General features: G+C 36.0%; 3 protein-coding genes across 3 annotated transcripts; 1 reads left to right on the top strand and 2 right to left on the bottom strand.

Moving 5' to 3' along the window:
* Positions 1-2,454: 2,454 nt before the first annotated feature.
* LOC116296906 (ubiquitin-conjugating enzyme E2 C) lies at positions 2,455-5,427 on the bottom strand. Its single transcript, XM_031705015.2, has 7 exons — positions 5,316-5,427; positions 5,136-5,169; positions 4,859-4,939; positions 4,593-4,733; positions 4,205-4,268; positions 3,974-4,033; positions 2,455-3,425 (listed from the first exon to the last, which is right to left on the bottom strand). The coding sequence occupies exons 1-7, from the start codon at positions 5,324-5,326 to the stop codon at positions 3,364-3,366; spliced, it is 453 nt and encodes a 150-aa protein (XP_031560875.1). The 5' UTR covers positions 5,327-5,427; the 3' UTR covers positions 2,455-3,363.
* Positions 5,428-5,638: 211 nt separating this feature from the next.
* LOC116296903 (DNA-directed RNA polymerase II subunit RPB3) lies at positions 5,639-12,698 on the top strand. The gene is made up of 11 exons (XM_031705013.2): positions 5,639-5,792; positions 5,933-5,982; positions 7,029-7,097; positions 7,534-7,586; positions 7,942-8,070; positions 8,684-8,735; positions 9,565-9,626; positions 10,167-10,273; positions 10,958-10,995; positions 11,447-11,502; positions 11,953-12,698. Exons 1-11 carry the CDS (start codon positions 5,707-5,709, stop codon positions 12,073-12,075), a joined length of 825 nt encoding a protein of 274 aa, XP_031560873.1. The 5' UTR covers positions 5,639-5,706; the 3' UTR covers positions 12,076-12,698.
* LOC116296905 (schlafen-like protein 2) lies at positions 12,603-18,255 on the bottom strand. The gene is made up of 8 exons (XM_031705014.2): positions 18,029-18,255; positions 17,767-17,866; positions 16,759-16,833; positions 16,118-16,188; positions 15,872-15,965; positions 14,922-15,080; positions 14,120-14,190; positions 12,603-13,608 (listed from the first exon to the last, which is right to left on the bottom strand). The coding sequence occupies exons 1-8, from the start codon at positions 18,199-18,201 to the stop codon at positions 13,569-13,571; spliced, it is 783 nt and encodes a 260-aa protein (XP_031560874.1). The 5' UTR covers positions 18,202-18,255; the 3' UTR covers positions 12,603-13,568.
* Positions 18,256-18,300: the final 45 nt, after the last annotated feature.

The raw sequence follows: 18,300 nt of genomic DNA, 5'->3' as shown, positions 1-18,300 counted from the left end.
ATACTCCTACAAAATGTGCTCCATGTGGTCCTCTTAGACAATTGTAACACAAATGACCAACGTTTGCAGCAAAAGTGTGGTTGTATTTATATGTCACCCTAAAGGGGTGAGTGTTGAGTGAGGCATTATAACTGCTATTTTCAAATACATGTGAAGTCTGTAGTTGTGATTTGCCTGTTGGGATTTGTTTTTTTACTGCCGCCAGTCGAAAATGTGAAAGATACTGATTTATTAGTTTTGATCAGCAGCAAATAAAATAAAAAACAAATTTCAGCAAAAAAAAAAAAAAAAATTCAGCAAAAAAAAAAAATTCAGCAAAAAAAAAAAAAAAAATAAACAAAAAAAAAAAAAAAAAAAAAAAATTCAGCAAAAAAAGGAAAACAATTCAGCATGCAGCTCGAAGCTACTACATTTGCATGTTTATGAAAATAACAATAAGAAAGCCTAACTTACTAGGATTCCACTTTTGTGCTATAGAGCATTTTCACGTGACATCACAGTGGCCATCTTGGTGTACCAAAACAGTATATATTCTATCCTTTGGGAATTGAACTCTATATTTATGCAAAAACTGTGCAGAAAGTTTCTATTGTTTGTTACACCAATGTGGCTGCCTTGTGACGCGAGTGAAAACGCTCTGTTCTAACTTTTGGACACATTCAAAGAATCATAGACAATGTCTGAATCCTTTGAAGCATGCCAAGGAAAGCATGATGATAAATTTTTTTTGGTTAATAAACAACAATTTGGCTTGTGCAAATGGGCCCTTTTTGAAATGATTATAATATAAAAAGTTTAGTATTTTTGAGTTACAAAGTATTATTGCTATTTTTTTCAGTATTTAAAGTGTGTTTCAAAAATTTTTGGTTGCCCATTGTATTACCCCCATTTTCATAATTGTGTCTAATGCAGTCTACAACATCTGTGTTTTTGGCTCCCATAAAAAGTCCATTTCAGTTCAATGCGTTATCTTGAAAGGTAGCTATGCACTTTTTTTAATAGCTTGGACAATAAATTATTCATGTCTCTATCATTGCAAGCTCACCTTTCGCCTTGCTTTGATGCAACGGCTCGGCTACCTTTCGAGATGGTGCAGGGAACTGTGCAGGGGAATATTTAAAAAACTTACTCAAGCTATTGGAATGGCTCTATTTCACTATGACGTCACTACTTGTTTATGTGGGGGATAGAATCGCCAAATCCAATAGAAAATTCAACAAAATTTGCTCCTGGCGAAACAGTTTAATCTAAAATGGCCTGGTTTTCAGATATAATGTGTTAATATGTGTTCAGATTTGATCCCTCCGACGACCATGATCCTTTGCGTTTAAACAATAGATTGTTTTGATGTGACGTCATAGTGAAATAGGGCAATTCAAAAGGTGGAATGTTGCATAAGTACTGACATTGGTAACTAAGTCTGTTGCTTGAAGATCATTTTATATTAATTATTGCTTATCAAAATAAAAACTTCTGGTTTTTTTGGACCCTCTTGCAGTCGTGTCTTGGTATATAGTAACCCTCAGGCCTAAAAATAACAGGTAGCAAGAGAATATGAACAAAGAGAAGGAATCCTACCCATATAGCCTTGTAACCATCATGTGCACAGTTTGATGCTATTTTTAGCTTGGAGATATTTTGAGCGAAGAACCTGATTGGTTGATTTCTTGAGGGTAGGCGGCTTCCAGTCTTGCAGTAAACAAAAGCTGTTTCTGTAGTGGATGTAGCGAAATATGGCACTTTTCGTGTCCTTTCGTGGCATTGAAGGGAAGCATGATTATTGAGTGGGTATGGTAGCGAGTTAAAAATAGCTGATTCTAAAAATAGCATCATGGGGCACGGGGATTCCTTCTCTTGGTTCATTTTCTCTTGCAGGCAGTCATTGGCCAAAATTGGAGCTTGTCCATTTAGAAACATTAACCAGAAATAAGGCTGAGCTAATTCAGCAAAAATTTTTTTAAAAATTGGCAGTTTAGTTTTTGACATTTCCAATCATAGGCCCTTCTTAAAAGTGTTGTGGATGTGAGGATAACATGGAAATATGAAAGAAATCACACTTTTTCTCGATGGAATTTGTGGCATTTCTTTTGTATAATTTCCACGTTAAGCCTCGCATACAAGACAATTTTAACAAGGGTGCAATACTAGATCAAACCAGTGGCATGGGATATGTCCTGGGAATGTCCCAGGACACTTCTGATGCTGTTTTCAAGCACCCAAGAGAGATATCACCTTTCTCTGGCTCTTTAAAATGGCATCAGAAGTCAGTCTGCTATTGAAAACAGCTTACAAAACGAGTAGTCTACTGTATTTGCAGGCTACCCATGGGAAAATTAGTCCTGCGGGGTTCGGTTCGGATTCCTCCAAACCCCGCAAGACTTCTGCAACGGAGGCTATGGGAAAATTGCATTAGCAGTGAACCTCACCCTTGGAAGTTCCTTAGGGAGAGAAGTATGCTAACTTACTCTTTTTTACTAACAAATATGGTTTATTATACTAATCATCGTTATACTGTATATACTAATTACATTCTTTAGAATTAAACTTGTAAGTCATTATAAAAAGGCTAAATGTTGCAAGAGTATTACATTTTGTTTGAAGAAAGAAAAAGAGCTGAGCTGAAGCATTGAAACAATCAGCAGAGCAAGGTAAACTTAGGATAATGCAACTCTTTGCCTTGCCTGTTGTTTTGAACAGTACACTGGGCCTAAGAATGAGGTATGACTTCGATAAAACTAATATTACAAAACCTAGTACAATGTACTGGTCAATGAAATTTTATAAAACTCAACTCTGTTCAGGCTAGAAGCAATTTACACGACAAAAAAATATAGTACATAGTTTACACTATACACCGCTGCATGCTTAAATCAATATCTTAAAATCATATTTACAGTTAAATCAGCTCATTTTCTATTATTGGAAGTTGGATTTCCATCTTGCTTTGAAGCTTGCATTTAATGAAATGAATGTTGTAAATTTCAATCTCAGTCTTTCATTGCCTCGAAGCATCAAAATGTTCATTTGTGAAAGGGTTTTTTGAACAAAACTGCACACCAAACAAATAACTTTTAAAATGGTAGCTACAAATGCTGAAATAATTTTGCATGAATCTGTGAAGAACTAAATAAACTTTTAATTCGAGCCTAGAATTCAAATTAGCAACGTTCGTTTTATTAATGCAAGCTTCAAAGCAGGATGGAAATCAAACTTCCAAATAATGAAATGAATCTTGGAACCTTGATAGGAACGCATGAGCTGGTTTGACTATGACAGAAATAAAAAGATGATATAATATTGTATTTTTTACATTAGTATGTAATATTGTACAGTAAAAATACATTATCATACTAATAATAGTGCTTATTTGTTTAACTCCTTTAGTTTATCTTTCTCATAACGTTCCACAACAGTTTTTGCATATTCTATGGAGACAAAGGATACCATTAATATCATAGTCAATTTAAAATAACAAGATAAAAATGGAGTTTGCTTATCTACTCTATCCTCCTTCCAAAGCTTGGAAGAAATAGGGAAGATTTAGTTCTAAAAAAATAGCCCGTGTTGTGGCTCAAGGACAATCCTTTACCCAGAGCCCAAGTGGCAGCAGCGTACCAATGCTGACCAAGAGGAACATTGGGTTTGGGTACGCGATTGACTCAAGGATACCCTGCTTGGCAGAGGTTCCCTCATTTTTCCAGATCTGTGCAGAGGTTTTCTTTCCTTCTCTTTAGAGGGGAGTAAATAAGGAAACCTCTGTTATGCAGGGTAACTCAAGGAGAGCAGGGAATAGAAAGCCGTGGTCAGAGAAAGTGGCAGCCTGGTATTCCAGAAAATTACAACTTGATTACTTCACTAGGTTTTATTATTTTATTATGATAACCACTGGAAAAAAACAACAAAAAAAACAAACACACACACATGCACCCAAAAACAACAACAAAAACAAGATGAAAAAACCACTGAACCTTACCTTTTTTGTTTTTCCATAGCTCAGCTGCTTGAGCATTAAGAGGGCTATCTAAATTAGGATCTATGTTAAAAAAAAGATATCATATGAGAAAGAAATGAGAATCTAATTCAATGATATTTTTATTTTTATATTTTCTATAAGCTCTGCACAAATGACCTTTATTGTGTTCCCTAATCTTTTTTCCCCCACTAGATTTCATTTTTTTTAATCCCTACAATTATTAGTCTTTACCTGCTAGTAGACTTTGGATGGATAACAACACTAATCTAACATTATATGAGGCACTCCATTTTTCCTGCACATGTTAAAAAAAAAAAAATGTTAGAAAAATATTCTTTCATGAGCTCAGTCTAAGTCAGCGCACGGCTAACTACTCACAGGTTGAACCATAAAACAACCTCTGTACTGATTTAAGTCAGGGCATGGCTATTCACAGATAAAACATTCTCTTGGCTGATCTCTGTCAGGGCATGGCTTAATAAACCCTCAGATTGAACCCTGAAACAACCTCTGGGCTGATCTAAGTCAGGCTAACTTTCATGTTCGTAATGTACTAAAAGACATCAGAGCAAAACCTTTCAAAGCCAGGTGAGGCTTAAACTAATTTATATAGACCTACCTTGAGTATATCTAGACATATATTTCCCTGTGTATCGACATTAGGATGGTAACATGGCGTGCTGAATTTTATAGTTGGGGGTTCATAGGGATATTTCTCAGGGAACTCTATGCTCAACTTATAATCTAGTTTATCATATACCTGAAAAAGGAAAAAATAGAATTAATTTTAAACCGTAAAAAAGTATCTAAAAAAACAAGGCAAAGAGTGAGAAAATCTTGAAGAAAACGTTTGGAAAGCATTGTCTGTTGTTGTATTAATTTTACCGTTCCCTGGCCTCCTTTGATTGTGGCTGTCCAGTGTCTCATAGTGTCGTCAATAGGAAAAGCAGACACAGAACTATCTCCCTAAAAAAAGCAATGACGACAATAAAATTTTAGCATAGTTTTACCAGTAAAAAATTTAACTCAATTCCAACGATATAGTAGTCGATACATTTGTGCTGAAGGCTTCCGGTCCTAGCTGAACACTTTTTTGCAATTAAGTCTAGAAAATTTGCGTGAAAAAGAGAAAAAGAATTTGTTAAGATTATGTCTTTCTTACCTGTGACATAAGTTCTCTTAAATCACTGAAAAGTCTAGATAAAATAAAAAGCAAATAGAGCTGAGAATGAAGAAATCAAATGTACAAACTGTCTCTTGATCAGATGACTTCGAACGATCATATCCCCCTAAATTATATCCACTTTTGCCTAAAAAAAGCCTGATCTCCCAAAACACATACCTCGCAGCCATCTTCGTGTAGATATATTGCTCGTTTTACAAATAAAAGTTGTAATAGTAATATTGATTTCGTTGGAGAACCTTCTTGACAAGGAAAAGAAAGAACACTCAATCGTACGACGCGAAAAATTTTAAAACCAGCGCTTTTATGAACTGACCAATCAGAATTGAAAAATAGAGAAACTTTACCCAATCAGAATCAAGAGATTTGAAAGAGTGGACCAATCAGATGGGAGAGAATTTTGGTTTCCAAGGATACGAAGTTCCCAGAATCCTTTGAGATGGGAAAGGTTCCCATGATGCTTAGCGAGTAAAAAGTCGTCATTTTGAATTTTCGAAGATTTGATTTTGGTTTTTGATCGTCTTTTTCGAAGTTATATTCTTATTTTACCATGCCTTACGCCAACCAACCAAGCGTTAGGATAACAGAACTAACAGAAGAAAATGTCAAATTTATTATCGAGAATACAGACTTGAGGTAAATCAGGAAAATATCTTAAATTTTCATGTCTTGAAATATCCCGAGTAAAAAATGCGTGTAATTTTTATTATTTTATTTTCTTGAGGTTAATATAGTTTAAGTATCTTGCTTTAAGGAGTATTTTGTATTTATTTCAGTATGGCAAATGGTCTAAGAAGGATATTCATAGCTGAAACACCGACTCTAGGTAAGTAATGGTATCTTTGGGATCCCTGTGTATTTGCTGTCATTTGCAGATATCTACAACAATCAATCAATGGTTATTTCCCGGCGTATTCAATCGAACGAAATCAAACGTTTGATATCGAATCCAATCGAAACATTGGATTCCATTATTTTCGGCTATGAAATAAAATCAAATTTACACAAAAATTGGAGCTAATCGAACAAATCGAACATTCAAATATGTTTTATTTTAATTTAGGATTAATAGGATTTGATTATGTTTGATTGAAATCAAAAGCAATTGAATTCACAATATTTCTAGCATTTGATTTCGTTCAATTGCAATCGCATCCAGCCACATAATTCCGTTTGATTGAATTTGATTTCCGAATTACTCAATTGATTATGCGGGTCATTGTTGGAAATCAATGACCAATGGATGGAACACAATTCGTAATGTTATCAATTGGTATTGCTTGCTAAAGGAATGAAATCCAGGTCAGTGGGCATTTCCCGATCCCTGTGTCACTCGATTATATTCACCAATCAATCATTGATTACCACTGTTTTCATTTCTATACGCTGATCTTGACAACAGTTGCAACAGGCTAGCTACCATCAATCAAGCAAATTGTTCATATGTACCTTTACAGGTACTCTAGTGACTCTATAAACATAATGGTTAATTTGATTGACGGCTGTGTATTACCTGATTTCCCTGTCGCGACTATTGTCTAGATCAGCGTGTGGCAATGAAAACAGTGATAAGCAATAACAATTGATACAAGTTAGCTGATTATGTTTATTGAAATTGATTTATCATTTGGATTTCTACCATTGATTGAAATAGATTGAGTATACACCAGGTATAAGTTTACGTAGTTGTTTGGGTTAGGGGTTGGTGTCATATATTTTAGGGGTTGGGTTGGTGTGGGAACCTTGAAGGGAACACTATGTCCTATTGTTCCCTCACCAATACATTTTTCTGTACGAATCTTTAAATAAGTAAATAATAAATAAATATAACTTTAGATAGGTTTTCAACAATATATTTTTTTTGTTGTTTAGCAATTGACTGGGTACAAATAGAAAACAACACATCAGTACTTCATGATGAGTTTATTGCTCACAGACTTGGTAAGTGTAAGATATTATCAGATACCTCAGTATCACATGTTTAATATTTTCAGTATTGACTCTACATGGAGTGAATAGTTGAATGGTGAAATATTTTTATATGATTTGAGTGATGCATTTTGGAGATATCAAGGTTTATACTTTCAATATGGTAATGATGTAATGTGCGACACCTAGCCCGTGATTCAAACCTAGGTGCCATAGAAGAGATTATGCTGTACACTTTCTTCTTATTTATGTTTGTCAGCCCACTCAAGTCTAGTGACGGTTTTGACTTCATATTATTTATATACTGAAATTGTAACGTAATGTGGGACAACTAGCCAGGGATTCAAACCCAGGTGCCATAGAAGATATATTCTTATTTATGTTTGCCAGCCCACTCAAGTCTAGAGTTTTATCTTGTTGTTATATACTGAAATTGTCAATTCTTCAGGTCTTGTGCCATTAACCAGTGATGAAGTCGTTGAAAGGATGAATTTTTCAAGGGTAAGCTAACAAGTCTGTTGATATTCTGATTAGGATAATTTAGCACCTATAATTAATATTAAAGATACAATTAAAGAACAGAACACTAAAGGGTTTCAAGAGCGGCATAGTGAAAGCAAGTACACTCACCTCTGAAGAATTTGGTCAGTTGTTCAACTCCTGGATTTAGCATCATACTTGAGCTGTTTGTTAGGTCTCTCCCTTGATAAGAGTGGTCTCCATAGTTGTCCCCATACATGTTACAAGCATCTCTCGCTAACAGTCACAACAGGTCATAATCTACTTTTTATACCAGTGTCCTAACTAACGACATATGAAATGGGATTTACATTAATGTATTTATTTTGTTTAACAGGACTGTACCTGTGAAGAATTCTGTGTTGACTGTTCTGTTGAATTCACTCTTGACGTCAAGTGTACAGATGATCAGACAAGACATGTTACCACAAGGGATTTGATCTCATCTGATGGTAGAGTTATTCCTGTGAGTTCATTTACATTGGTAAAAGCCAATGATGTACCTCATGGACAAGTTTTTTTACACCATGTGATCAAAATGCAGTCACGTTTTGAACACATGGTGTAAAAAAAACTTGTTCATTATCCACTCCCGATATTGGTCCCAAGTCCCTACTATTGGGATCTCGAAGTGTAACAGTTTAAGTTAACCATGTTGGATTAAAACCTAGTACGAGAATACCCACATTAGTCATTTATTTCGTATGTTACTGACGCAGCTAATGTTACAGAAGGCGATAAAAAAATCACAACTGCCTTGGTCTGCTGGGAAGAGTAGTACGTCTATTGTGAAAAAGGCTGTTGAAGGTTGTATTATTGCATGTTACCAAGCCTGAAATTCACATTTAATGAAATATTACATTTCAAGCTTAGTGAACAACATTGCAACATGCTTGCAACAAAACCTTCACCAACCTTTATTTTCAAATAGCTGTATTCCTTTTCCTTTCCCAGTTTTTCCTACCGCTCACTTTCCCTTCTTGCGTCCTCTATTCAACTCTAACTTTCTTTTAACTAAATAAAAAGAATAAAGTTCCATGGTAAATGATGCTGTTTCTTCTATATATATCGTTATACAGGTTACATCAAAGCACAAGGAAGATGAAAGTAGCGAATATGGCGAACGAGATGGTAAGAGTCTTAAAATATTACGGGTTTTTGAATCATAAAGGGAATAAACTAAGAATAGAAAAATGCTACAAGATTATTTAATTTATGGCAATAATTAAGGACGTATGCATTAATGAAAAATTATTTTCTATACAGTAACAATTGAAAGTAAAGTAAGTCTCACCAAGGGAGCATAATAACCTGTGCACCATGTAAATTCCCGGTTGGGCTATTTTTAGTAACTGTATGCAGTTTAAATATCACCTTACCCTACTCCAGTGCGTCATCAAATTACGCAGGCGTGCTTTTTCCGTTTATCGTTTTGATAGCTAAGAATGAAACGGAAAGGGTTGCGCACGTAATTTGATGACGCACGGGAGTAGGGTAAGGTGAAATTTAAACTGCATCCCGTTACCAAAAATAGCCCAAATGGGAATTTACATGGCACGTGCATTATTAAGAAGTTTCCCTCTTTTATTTATGCTATCTTGGTCTCATACATGCAATGCCGTGATGCAATCACACAATTAAAAGTTCTCTATACATGTATTGTATTATTATACGAGGTTTTTTACGGTTTGGAGCACTACCTGGAAACGACTTCTAAAAGATATCCATATGCGACAATAGCTTCTGGTCACCATGGTTATGCAACAGTAAACAACTATAAAAACTCTGCACTTATTATCATACCTCATTCTGATGAAGACTACCACAGAGTAGACGAAACATCAAAAATGTTTTCAACACATCGTGCTTCAAACCGTAAAAAACCTCAAGTATAATCTATATGGAACACGAAAGCCTCAAGAATACCATGTATTGTATTATATTTTTTAATTTCCTACAGATATACTGATAGTAAAGTTAAGAAAAGGACAAGAGTTAAAGCTTAGAGCTTTTGCAAAAAAGGTATTAAACTGTGAAAAAAAAGCAAGAACGATCACAAGGTTATAGTGTTAAAAAATTTTCTCATTTAAATAGACCTGTATGCAATGAGAGAATTGTAACTGCCTACCTGGGCCCAATTCTGTTATCCAATAAACTTGTCTACTGGATAAGATTTATCCCTTGGATAGCGCTATCCAGGCTTCGTACTACCAGGCCCAGAAATATATTGCACCAAGGGCAGATCTAGGGGGAAGGGGGGGCAAAGGGGGGGGCTGAAGACCCCCTTCAGCAGAAAAACAAAACAAAACTGAAGAATTAGATGCTTTTTTTATTGTTTTCCGTTGTGTTGACGGAAGAAACTCAATTAGCCCCCCTAAATTCAATTAGCCCCACCCCTAAAATTTTGGCTGAATCTGCTGTCGTGGACAAATCAATAAAGCAAGGTGACAAAACCTATTCACTGTTAAAATGGTTGGCACATTAACATGACAATGAATATGTTTATGAACACTACATGTACGTCCACCTATTAATCATTTAAATATAATACTTTTCTTACAGGGTTTTGCTAAGGAACATGCTAAATGGAATCCCACGGCTGGTATTGCATTTGAGTATGACCCAGACAATGCTCTACGACACACAACCTATCCCAGACCAGAAGAGTGGTAATTACTTAAATATTACATTGTGTACATAGTTTCAGAAAATATCCATATTCCCACCACAAAAGGAATTTGTAAAAGGACCCACCTACACCCAGGAATTTACAATTTTCTTCCATACAAACTCTGTAATTTTGTTCTTTCTCTGACCCCCTCCCCTACAGAATTTTCAATTTCTTCTGTGTTAGAGCTAGTCAATCTTATGCTATCTCTTCTCTGGGGTCTTGGGCTCAATTCCTGGACTTGGTATCATGTATACACCTATTTCAAAAAGTGTTGTCTGCCTGACATCTGAAAGAGGCGATCTATTAGACTAAACAGAATTTTTGTGACCTTATTGTTTCTGGCTAAAATACAAAATTATATTTCTAACTCTAAGATCATCATACCTCATACCAATCTAAAAGGTAACTACTGTACGTTGTTCGGCTGTGAATATATCAAGATTTGAAGCAAGGTGTACTCGGTCTAAGATTTGGATTTCAGATCTCCAACTGACAATGTTTTCCAAAATAGATGTATGTGATCAAAGTTTGTTGAGCTTCTCTCTTGACCAACAGTATTCCACTGCAAAGCTGGAAAACCATGTGGTCAACATTTTTCAGAAATTTCTCTGCTTTTTTACCACTGAGGCAAAACAATAATTAGTTTAAATTTGGTAACATTTTTTCTCCTTTTTGCTTTCAGGCCAAAAAGTGAATTTTCAAATCTTGACAATGATCAGTGTAAGACTTCCAAAAATGTTAAACAGTTCTGTCACAATGAATATCTTAATATTTTTGATTACGATTATGATGATGATTTTATTTATCAAAGTGTTGACAAATTTTGCTGGTATTCATACTACTCTTCCCAGTAGACCGAGGCAGTTGTGATTTTTTGATCACTTCGTAGTGTCTCATTATGCTAGCTGTGAGTGCATTTCAAATTGACTATGTGATGCCAATGTTGTATCACATGGACAAGTTTTTTTTACGCCATGTGTTTAAAATTCGGTGAAGTTTTGATACTGGTTTATGAAAATCTCTCTAACTTTTCTCTGGTCCTTAAGAGACATTTGAAGATGAATTCCGCTCAGGTTGTCCAAACGTCAGTCACCACCAACCACAGTCTTTCTCAAGAGTACACCCTCCCAGACAATAACATTTCACACTAGACATATTTTGTTGGTTTCAGATCAAGCTCCCTTCGATCCCAATGGAAAAGCAGACAAGTTTTACATAAATGTTGAAGTGAGTGAAAAATAAGAGAAGAGGTCTCACACTTAATTCTGCAACAGTACTGTTTATGGTTTTCTATTGTTTAATCAGTTTTGTTTCACCAGGGCTATAGGACCCTTGCAATGCTTGAGAATGCAGCTCACTTTGGAGGGCGACACAATAGGTTTCCAATTCTCAGGAGATTGAAATTCTTTTGTTTTGTCCTTCAAATTGAGCTGCTTTGACATCACATGCAAGGGGTCTATTACCCTATGTATTACCCTCTGTTGGTCCTTTGGGGGAAGGGGGTAGCGGGAAGGGGGGGGGGGGAGATATTTCTCCACAGGGGGAGGGGTAAGAGCACTGGCTCATTGCTACCAACTAAAATCATAAACATAGTTATTGTTTCATGGATACGAATTTTACTCTTTAAGGGGTTTGTCTAACAGTTGCTAAATCTGTTTTTTCTCCTCTGCTCTATAGAGTTCTGGTGCCTTAAGACCTGAAAACATAGTACTATCAGGATTATCTGTATTAAAGAAGAAGCTAAGTGACCTACAGACACAGCACAGCCATGAAGTAGCAGCAGATGTGCTCACTATTTAAACATTCTTTGACACAACTTTCACCCTTATACTGTAGGAAATCAAACACTAATGAAACGCCATAACTACCCATAATTATCTAGTGACTATATATCTGCTAACAGACTATTTACTTTTAAATATAAGTCTATCTTTCTATTGAAGGGTTGCAATCATTCTCAAGAGAGTCGAAAGAAAAAAAACATGGCGGTCATTGTGATGCCATTAACAATGGACGCCAATTAGAAATCTTTTGTTAAATGGTACCAACACTAGACTGAGAGCCCGCAACAATGTAACGTGCAATACAATTGTTTTGATTGCAGTTAAGGTTCTTTACAGGTAGTCCATGCATTTATTTAATAATATTTATATCCTGTAAACTTTGATGTGACATTGAACAATGTGGAAGATGCTAATTCCAATGCTTTCTTTCGTTTTTCTTTGTTTGTTATTCACTCCTTATACAACTTTGTCACACAGGCTAAATAAAATCATGATTCTGAACAAACTAAAATTAATGATACTACTGAACACACTGTCTTACTTCATATGTTTTTTATTAATTAAAGCCATTTACAGTCTAAAAATAAATCTGTTTTGTAGAAAGAACATTAATGAAGCTAATAAATGTATATACATAAATACTTTGTTAGAAGCTAATTTCCAAAAAAAATTTGTTTTTTAAATTACTTCCTTTTGGTTGGGTTTGGGAGGGGAGGGGAGCGGAGGGGAGGGGAGGGGAGAGGAGAGGACTAAGGGACTGGCCAGAAAGTAAATGGGGAGTGGGGTTGGCCATAAATATTCAGTTATTAAAAAAACAAGATACTGGTGACCCACCCCTTGTATAAAGTCCTTTCGCATGATGCAAACCTTATTCGAGGCTCAAAAAAAAGGGCCCCCCTGCTTTTCATAACCCACCATTCCCTTTACTTTCTGGCCAGTTCCTACGGCAGGGGCGGATTCAGGGGTGTTAAGATAGGTGACTAGTCACCCCCCTTTTGCTCAAAGTTCTCAGAATATCATTAGTAACAGTCACCCCCCTTTTCCTTGAATTCCTGGTAAAACCGTTGTAATAAGCCTTATCATAGTTTAAGAATTGATTCCACTACGCATGCGATTTTATCCCGAATTTCTCACCTTTTGTTTAATTAAGAACAAAAGAAGGTTTAGACAAAAGAAGGTGAGAAATTCGGGATAAAATCGCACGCGCAGTGGAATCAATTCTTAAACAATGAAAAGGCTTATAGTCACCCCTTCTACACTGTGTTATCATTTTACAAGCATTGATAAATAATGTAATAAAACTATAGAGCAGGCAGTGACTTGGTCTGCACAAAATTTCGTAAAATTTACTCAGTTTAAAAATGGTTTTGTATAAATAAACTAAAAATCGAAAATATTAATTTTTAAATCTTTGCAGTTTCAAAATCAAGATAAAAATATAGTTCATGATTTGATGCTAATATTTTACAATATTTCTTATAATACTACTAATAAATATATATATTATGATTATAACATTTCTTTTAAACTATCAACTTCATGCTTTAGGCTGTAACAAAAGTATAAGTTACAGAATTAAAAGAAGAACAACATCGCATTGTCATGGGGGGGGGGGGGGGGGGGTGAATAGGGGGAAGCATTTCCATTGATCTGTTAAAATATCTGCCCAAATCCCATAAAATTTTTTAATTTACTCTGCGTCTGAATCAGGGTAATCAGGACAAAATAGAACTCCTTTCTCAGACATTAAATGCTTTCCCATTTCAGACCATGTGTCATTCCCTTGAGAATAAGTTTTGTTTGAGTTGTATCCATATCCATGTATCCTCTCATGATCATGCACAACCATTTCCCATTTTAGACACTTGGAGGTCTTTTATTTGTGAAATTTGCCAATCACCCTCTCACCTATAGACCTATTCACCCCCTACCCACTAGTCACGGTTGTTTTCAAATTAATGTTGGGCTTCCTGTGGTAAAGGTTATCCACAGGGATCCCAATAACACAGTTTGAATTTCAGTTTCCTTGACAATCATTCAATTCAATGTAGAATACTTACCTTTCTACTATAGGCATGAAGTGGCCTTGTATCTCATGTATTGTTAAGTCCACAACCTCCTGTGTTGTGTACTGCAGAAGTAATATAACATTTATTAGCAGAAGATGGATTTTTTGTATCAACTAAAAATTTTATCAGCATCATGTGTTGTCAATAGAGGTTTTGCAGTTTGCACCACCATGTGATGGCAACCAGGTTACATGGCAGGAAGAATGCAATCTTTTTATTTGAGAAAGAATTAAATCTCCAAGAGCATAGGGATTTTATTGCCTATGCTATCTACTGTAACCACAGGCAGCCCAAGCTATATTATGAATGCTGACATGTGATGGTAAAAAGATTTTATACAGTCATCATCATCAATACATTATCATGTCATCTGACATCATCATCAATATCATCATGTATCATCAATACAATGGTAATGTCATCTGACATCAACATCATCATCATGTATCATCAATACATTATCGTGTCATCTGACATCATCATCATCATGTATCATCAATACATTAATAATAATAATAATAATAACGATTTATTGAAGCATATCTACAGAGTAGCTCTACATCTTCAACAAAGAAATGGTCAATGTCAATGACCATGTCATGTCATCTGACATCATCATCATCATGTATCATCAATACATTAATCGTGTCATCTGACATCATCATCATCATCATCAAGTATCATTATCCGATGGTCATGTCATCATCTTCAACAACGACAAAATGAATCATCATCCTCTATTCATTAAAACAAAGTTCACCATCACCACTGTGATGTATCTTCAACCAGTCACCTTAACCAAGCTTGCTTGACGCCTAAAATAGCAGTTTCCCTCCTCATCTAAGTAGACTGGATGTAAATTGATGTTGTAGCTACCATCTTCCATGGTTAGTGCTGGATAAGGGTAGGGAAATATAGTGATTTCTATGATATAATCACTTGATATAATGCCCTAAAAAAAACGGAAAAATAATATCATATTAATTGCTTTTCATTTTACACACTTTACACTTCTCATGTCATAAAAAAACTGAGGGTACATCCTAGTTCCAAAAACTTGTTTTCTACAAAATGTATATTGTATATTGTGTATTCAGAAAGTATCCAACATATATAGATGTTAACTTCCCCCAAAGCTGTAGCACTAGTCTCAATTTCTTTTAAGTACTCCAGCAGCCTCTTGATGTAATAGCTTTGCAAAGTATTCATTAAAAGTAGAGGTAGAAGACCAGGGGGGGGGGGGGGGTACTCCCCTATTTTCGCTATACGGGTACGTGCCACCAAACAGGGTGTGGTTTTCAGCAATTCTATTCTGGAACAGGGTATACAGTCAATTCAAAAAACGTTGCCGTCAACCGGCTCAAGCCTACGAGACTGGACCGAAAGGAATATGGGTAAAAATCACTGAAGCGGTTAAATATTCGTTCTGAATTAATTGTTCCCTCTAGTAATAAGATAATAATGGTGAGAAACAATCCATCAAATGTATGTCTTCGGGTTTAGGTGAAGAAAAACAAAGTAGTTATGATTCAGTTCACAATTCCGAAAATATGAAGGCATTAAAAAACGTCTCCTTCAACGCTTCCCGCTCGCCTAGGAAGGTTCGTTCAGAGGGCTCAGCAGCACATCCCTACCCTAAACAAGCAAGAGTACACCCCTCCCCCCCCCCCCCCCCTCGAGGGTAGAAGTCATTATTTTGCCAGATTATAGCCCAAAGATTATAATCTTACTAAGGTGACATACCTTAGAAAAATCTTCAAGAGCAGCTCTATCACACCAACAGTACTCGGATGTTCTCAGTAGATGAGGCTTTAGTCTATTGGCATCAATACTTTGACTTCAAGGATTAAAACATAAATAAAAACAGGAAAAATGGGAAAAGATAGGATAAGGCAAAATGGGATGGGAACAATGGGACACTGGAATTAGTGCAATGAGATAGGATAAAGCAACTAACATATTTTATTCCAAGTGGCAGTTTGCAAGTACCTTTTCTCCTTGGCCTGCGATGTAACATCCTTCCACAAGTCAGTCTTTTGAATCACAGGAATAATTTCAATCTTTGATAGAATAAGACACACTAATTAATATGCTATGACAGTGAGCTCAGTGTATTATGGGTGGAATTCACATACATTATTAAAATGACCTTACTTTGGAAATCAAGGGTGGCGTAGCATGCACAGTAGTGCACTTGCATCTCACCTTGGTCTCAAATTTCATTCCTGGACTAGGAGTCACATATGAGGAGAGTTCGTTGGCTGTCTCTCCCCTGATTTTGAATCAACGGTGGTGTGGTGGTAGTGAATACACCTCTAACCTTTGGTGCCTTGGGTTTAATACTTTAACTAGGCATCACAAGTTTGCATGCTGGCCTACTAGCTCACCCTTGATTTAAAATCAACACTCAGGTGTAGTGGTAGTGTTAGTGACCTCCCATGTAACTCTAGATCTGGAGCCTTGGGTTTGATTCCTGGACTAGGTATTTTTCTCACATGGTACTCCAAACCTTGAAAATTATAGATTCTTAAAATCCCACTCTTTCATTGGAGTTTAGTATACGTCCCTCCATGGGTAGGCAAATCAAATGGAGTGTTATTTTTTCAGTAATATGCAATGTTTTCCAATACCTTATATCTATCCTCAGACACTTGTGGAGTATACCTATTCATGAGGTCTTTCATCGATACTATTACATGGTCTTTCTGTAAAAATAAAAGGTACCAGCTTCATTAGCCAATATCAGATTTCTTATTTTTACCCAGAGGGTCTATATTATAAAATTTAATGGCAAAAACTTAGTTCAAAAAATTTGCTGCAATTTAAGATTATTCCATTAGCCTATAACCGACCTCTTTAGCTTCGTATGCAAATTGCCCATTTCAGATCACATGACATTCCCTTGAGAATTGTTCTTTTATGACGAACACGTTAAAATATTTACGCGTGAAAGAATCAACTCCCAAGAGTGGCACCACATGGTCTGAAATGTGCAAAACAAACAACGAAACTAAAAAGGTCTATTCATGAGGCTTTGCATCATCACGTGTATGATGGCAGCCATGACAGGAGGCCACAACAATAGAGTCATTCTTCTCTGGGAAACTGAATTCTTTCTCATGTACAGTAAATCACGTTAGACCAGATTCAATTGTTCCTGCCTACTGCCATCACGTAATGGTGCAAAGCCTCCATAGCCCCCTCCTAGTGACCTTAACCCATATGCAGGGCTGTCAACCCCCAAGGTATTCAAATCTGGAGAATTGATAGGGTAGGGACATGACGTCACAGCGGAAAAAAGCGCACGAAAAAGACGTCATTCACTTTGTAACATTTGATGTGATTGGTTTATTTTTGACCAATCAGAATATCGCTTATATTACAATGGCCTGCTTGCGAGAACAGTTTATGAGGAATGTTTTGATTTTGTTAGCGATGTAAAATAACAAAAACAACACAAAAATAATTGAAATTTTATAGTTGTGAAAGTCGAGTCTAGATATGGTCAGCTTCGGCGATTATCCGGGAGATTTGAGACTCTAATCTGGAGACCGGGAGATACGGTCCAAAATCTGGAGACTCCCGGCTTATCCGGGAGAGTTGACAGCCCTGCATATGACATATACATGGATACAAACCTGGTATTGATTTAGTGTGATTCCTTTGACCTTTCCTTCATCTATGATTCCAAGGTAGATCGTTCCTCCTTTACCAGTGTTCAAAAATCCATTTATATTCCTAGTAGATAGTTTATTGATAAAAAATAAGCATAAAATAGGCTCATAAACATCTTTCCATTGTTTTGACTCATTTAGTTCCAACCAATATTACCAATTTTACCAAGTCCAACCATTAGAGCCCTTACCTTCCTCTGAAAATCTTAAATTCTAAGCAAATTACCTGGAAACAGCCTTCCTGGAAGCTCTTCCAGTTCCCGGGATCAAACACCAGTGTGGTACTTCTTCTGCACTTAAATTCCTGTGTCCTTTAAATTCATGAAATGCGTCTTCTTCAAACGGTACGATCGATTCCTTTACGTAAAATCTATTGCTCTTTCTCCTCGTCGTCGTCATTGGATTTGATCTTTATTAAATAATTTTGATTATATTAAAGAATGAATGAAAAAATTTGAGTAAAAATGTTGATTGTAAAATGAATTTGGCCTCGTTCCA

This window comes from Actinia tenebrosa, unplaced genomic scaffold, assembly GCF_029948245.1.
Source record: "Actinia tenebrosa isolate PJP-AT-01 unplaced genomic scaffold, QUT_ActTen_1.0 PGA_scaffold2__45_contigs__length_23673736, whole genome shotgun sequence".
NCBI lineage: Eukaryota > Metazoa > Cnidaria > Anthozoa > Actiniaria > Actiniidae > Actinia > Actinia tenebrosa.
Note: the sequence above shows the minus strand (reverse complement) of the source record. Positions and strands in the feature narration are given on the sequence as shown.

What these genes read in the sequence shown, in the direction of transcription:
- LOC116296906 (XM_031705015.2), bottom strand. An exon ending in TAAGAGAACTTATGTCACAG is followed by an intron (nt 4,940 to 5,135) that starts GTAAGAAAGACA and finishes TGCTTTTTTTAG; the next exon opens with GGAGATAGTTCTGTGTCTGC. An exon ending in TCAAAGGAGGCCAGGGAACG is followed by an intron (nt 4,734 to 4,858) that starts GTAAAATTAATA and finishes TTCCTTTTTCAG; the next exon opens with GTATATGATAAACTAGATTA.
- LOC116296903 (XM_031705013.2), top strand. Translation starts at nt 5,707, where the DNA reads ATGCCTTACGCCAACCAACCAAGCGTTAGGATAACAGAACTAACAGAA. An exon ending in GTTTATTGCTCACAGACTTG is followed by an intron (nt 7,098 to 7,533) that starts GTAAGTGTAAGA and finishes TCAATTCTTCAG; the next exon opens with GTCTTGTGCCATTAACCAGT. An exon ending in AGTTTTACATAAATGTTGAA is followed by an intron (nt 11,503 to 11,952) that starts GTGAGTGAAAAA and finishes TCTGCTCTATAG; the next exon opens with AGTTCTGGTGCCTTAAGACC.
- LOC116296905 (XM_031705014.2), bottom strand. Translation starts at nt 18,201, where the DNA reads ATGACGACGACGAGGAGAAAGAGCAATAGATTTTACGTAAAGGAATCG. An exon ending in GTCAAGCAAGCTTGGTTAAG is followed by an intron (nt 14,191 to 14,921) that starts GTGACTGGTTGA and finishes TTACTTCTGCAG; the next exon opens with TACACAACACAGGAGGTTGT. An exon ending in TTCATGCCTATAGTAGAAAG is followed by an intron (nt 13,609 to 14,119) that starts GTAAGTATTCTA and finishes CTTTTGTTACAG; the next exon opens with CCTAAAGCATGAAGTTGATA.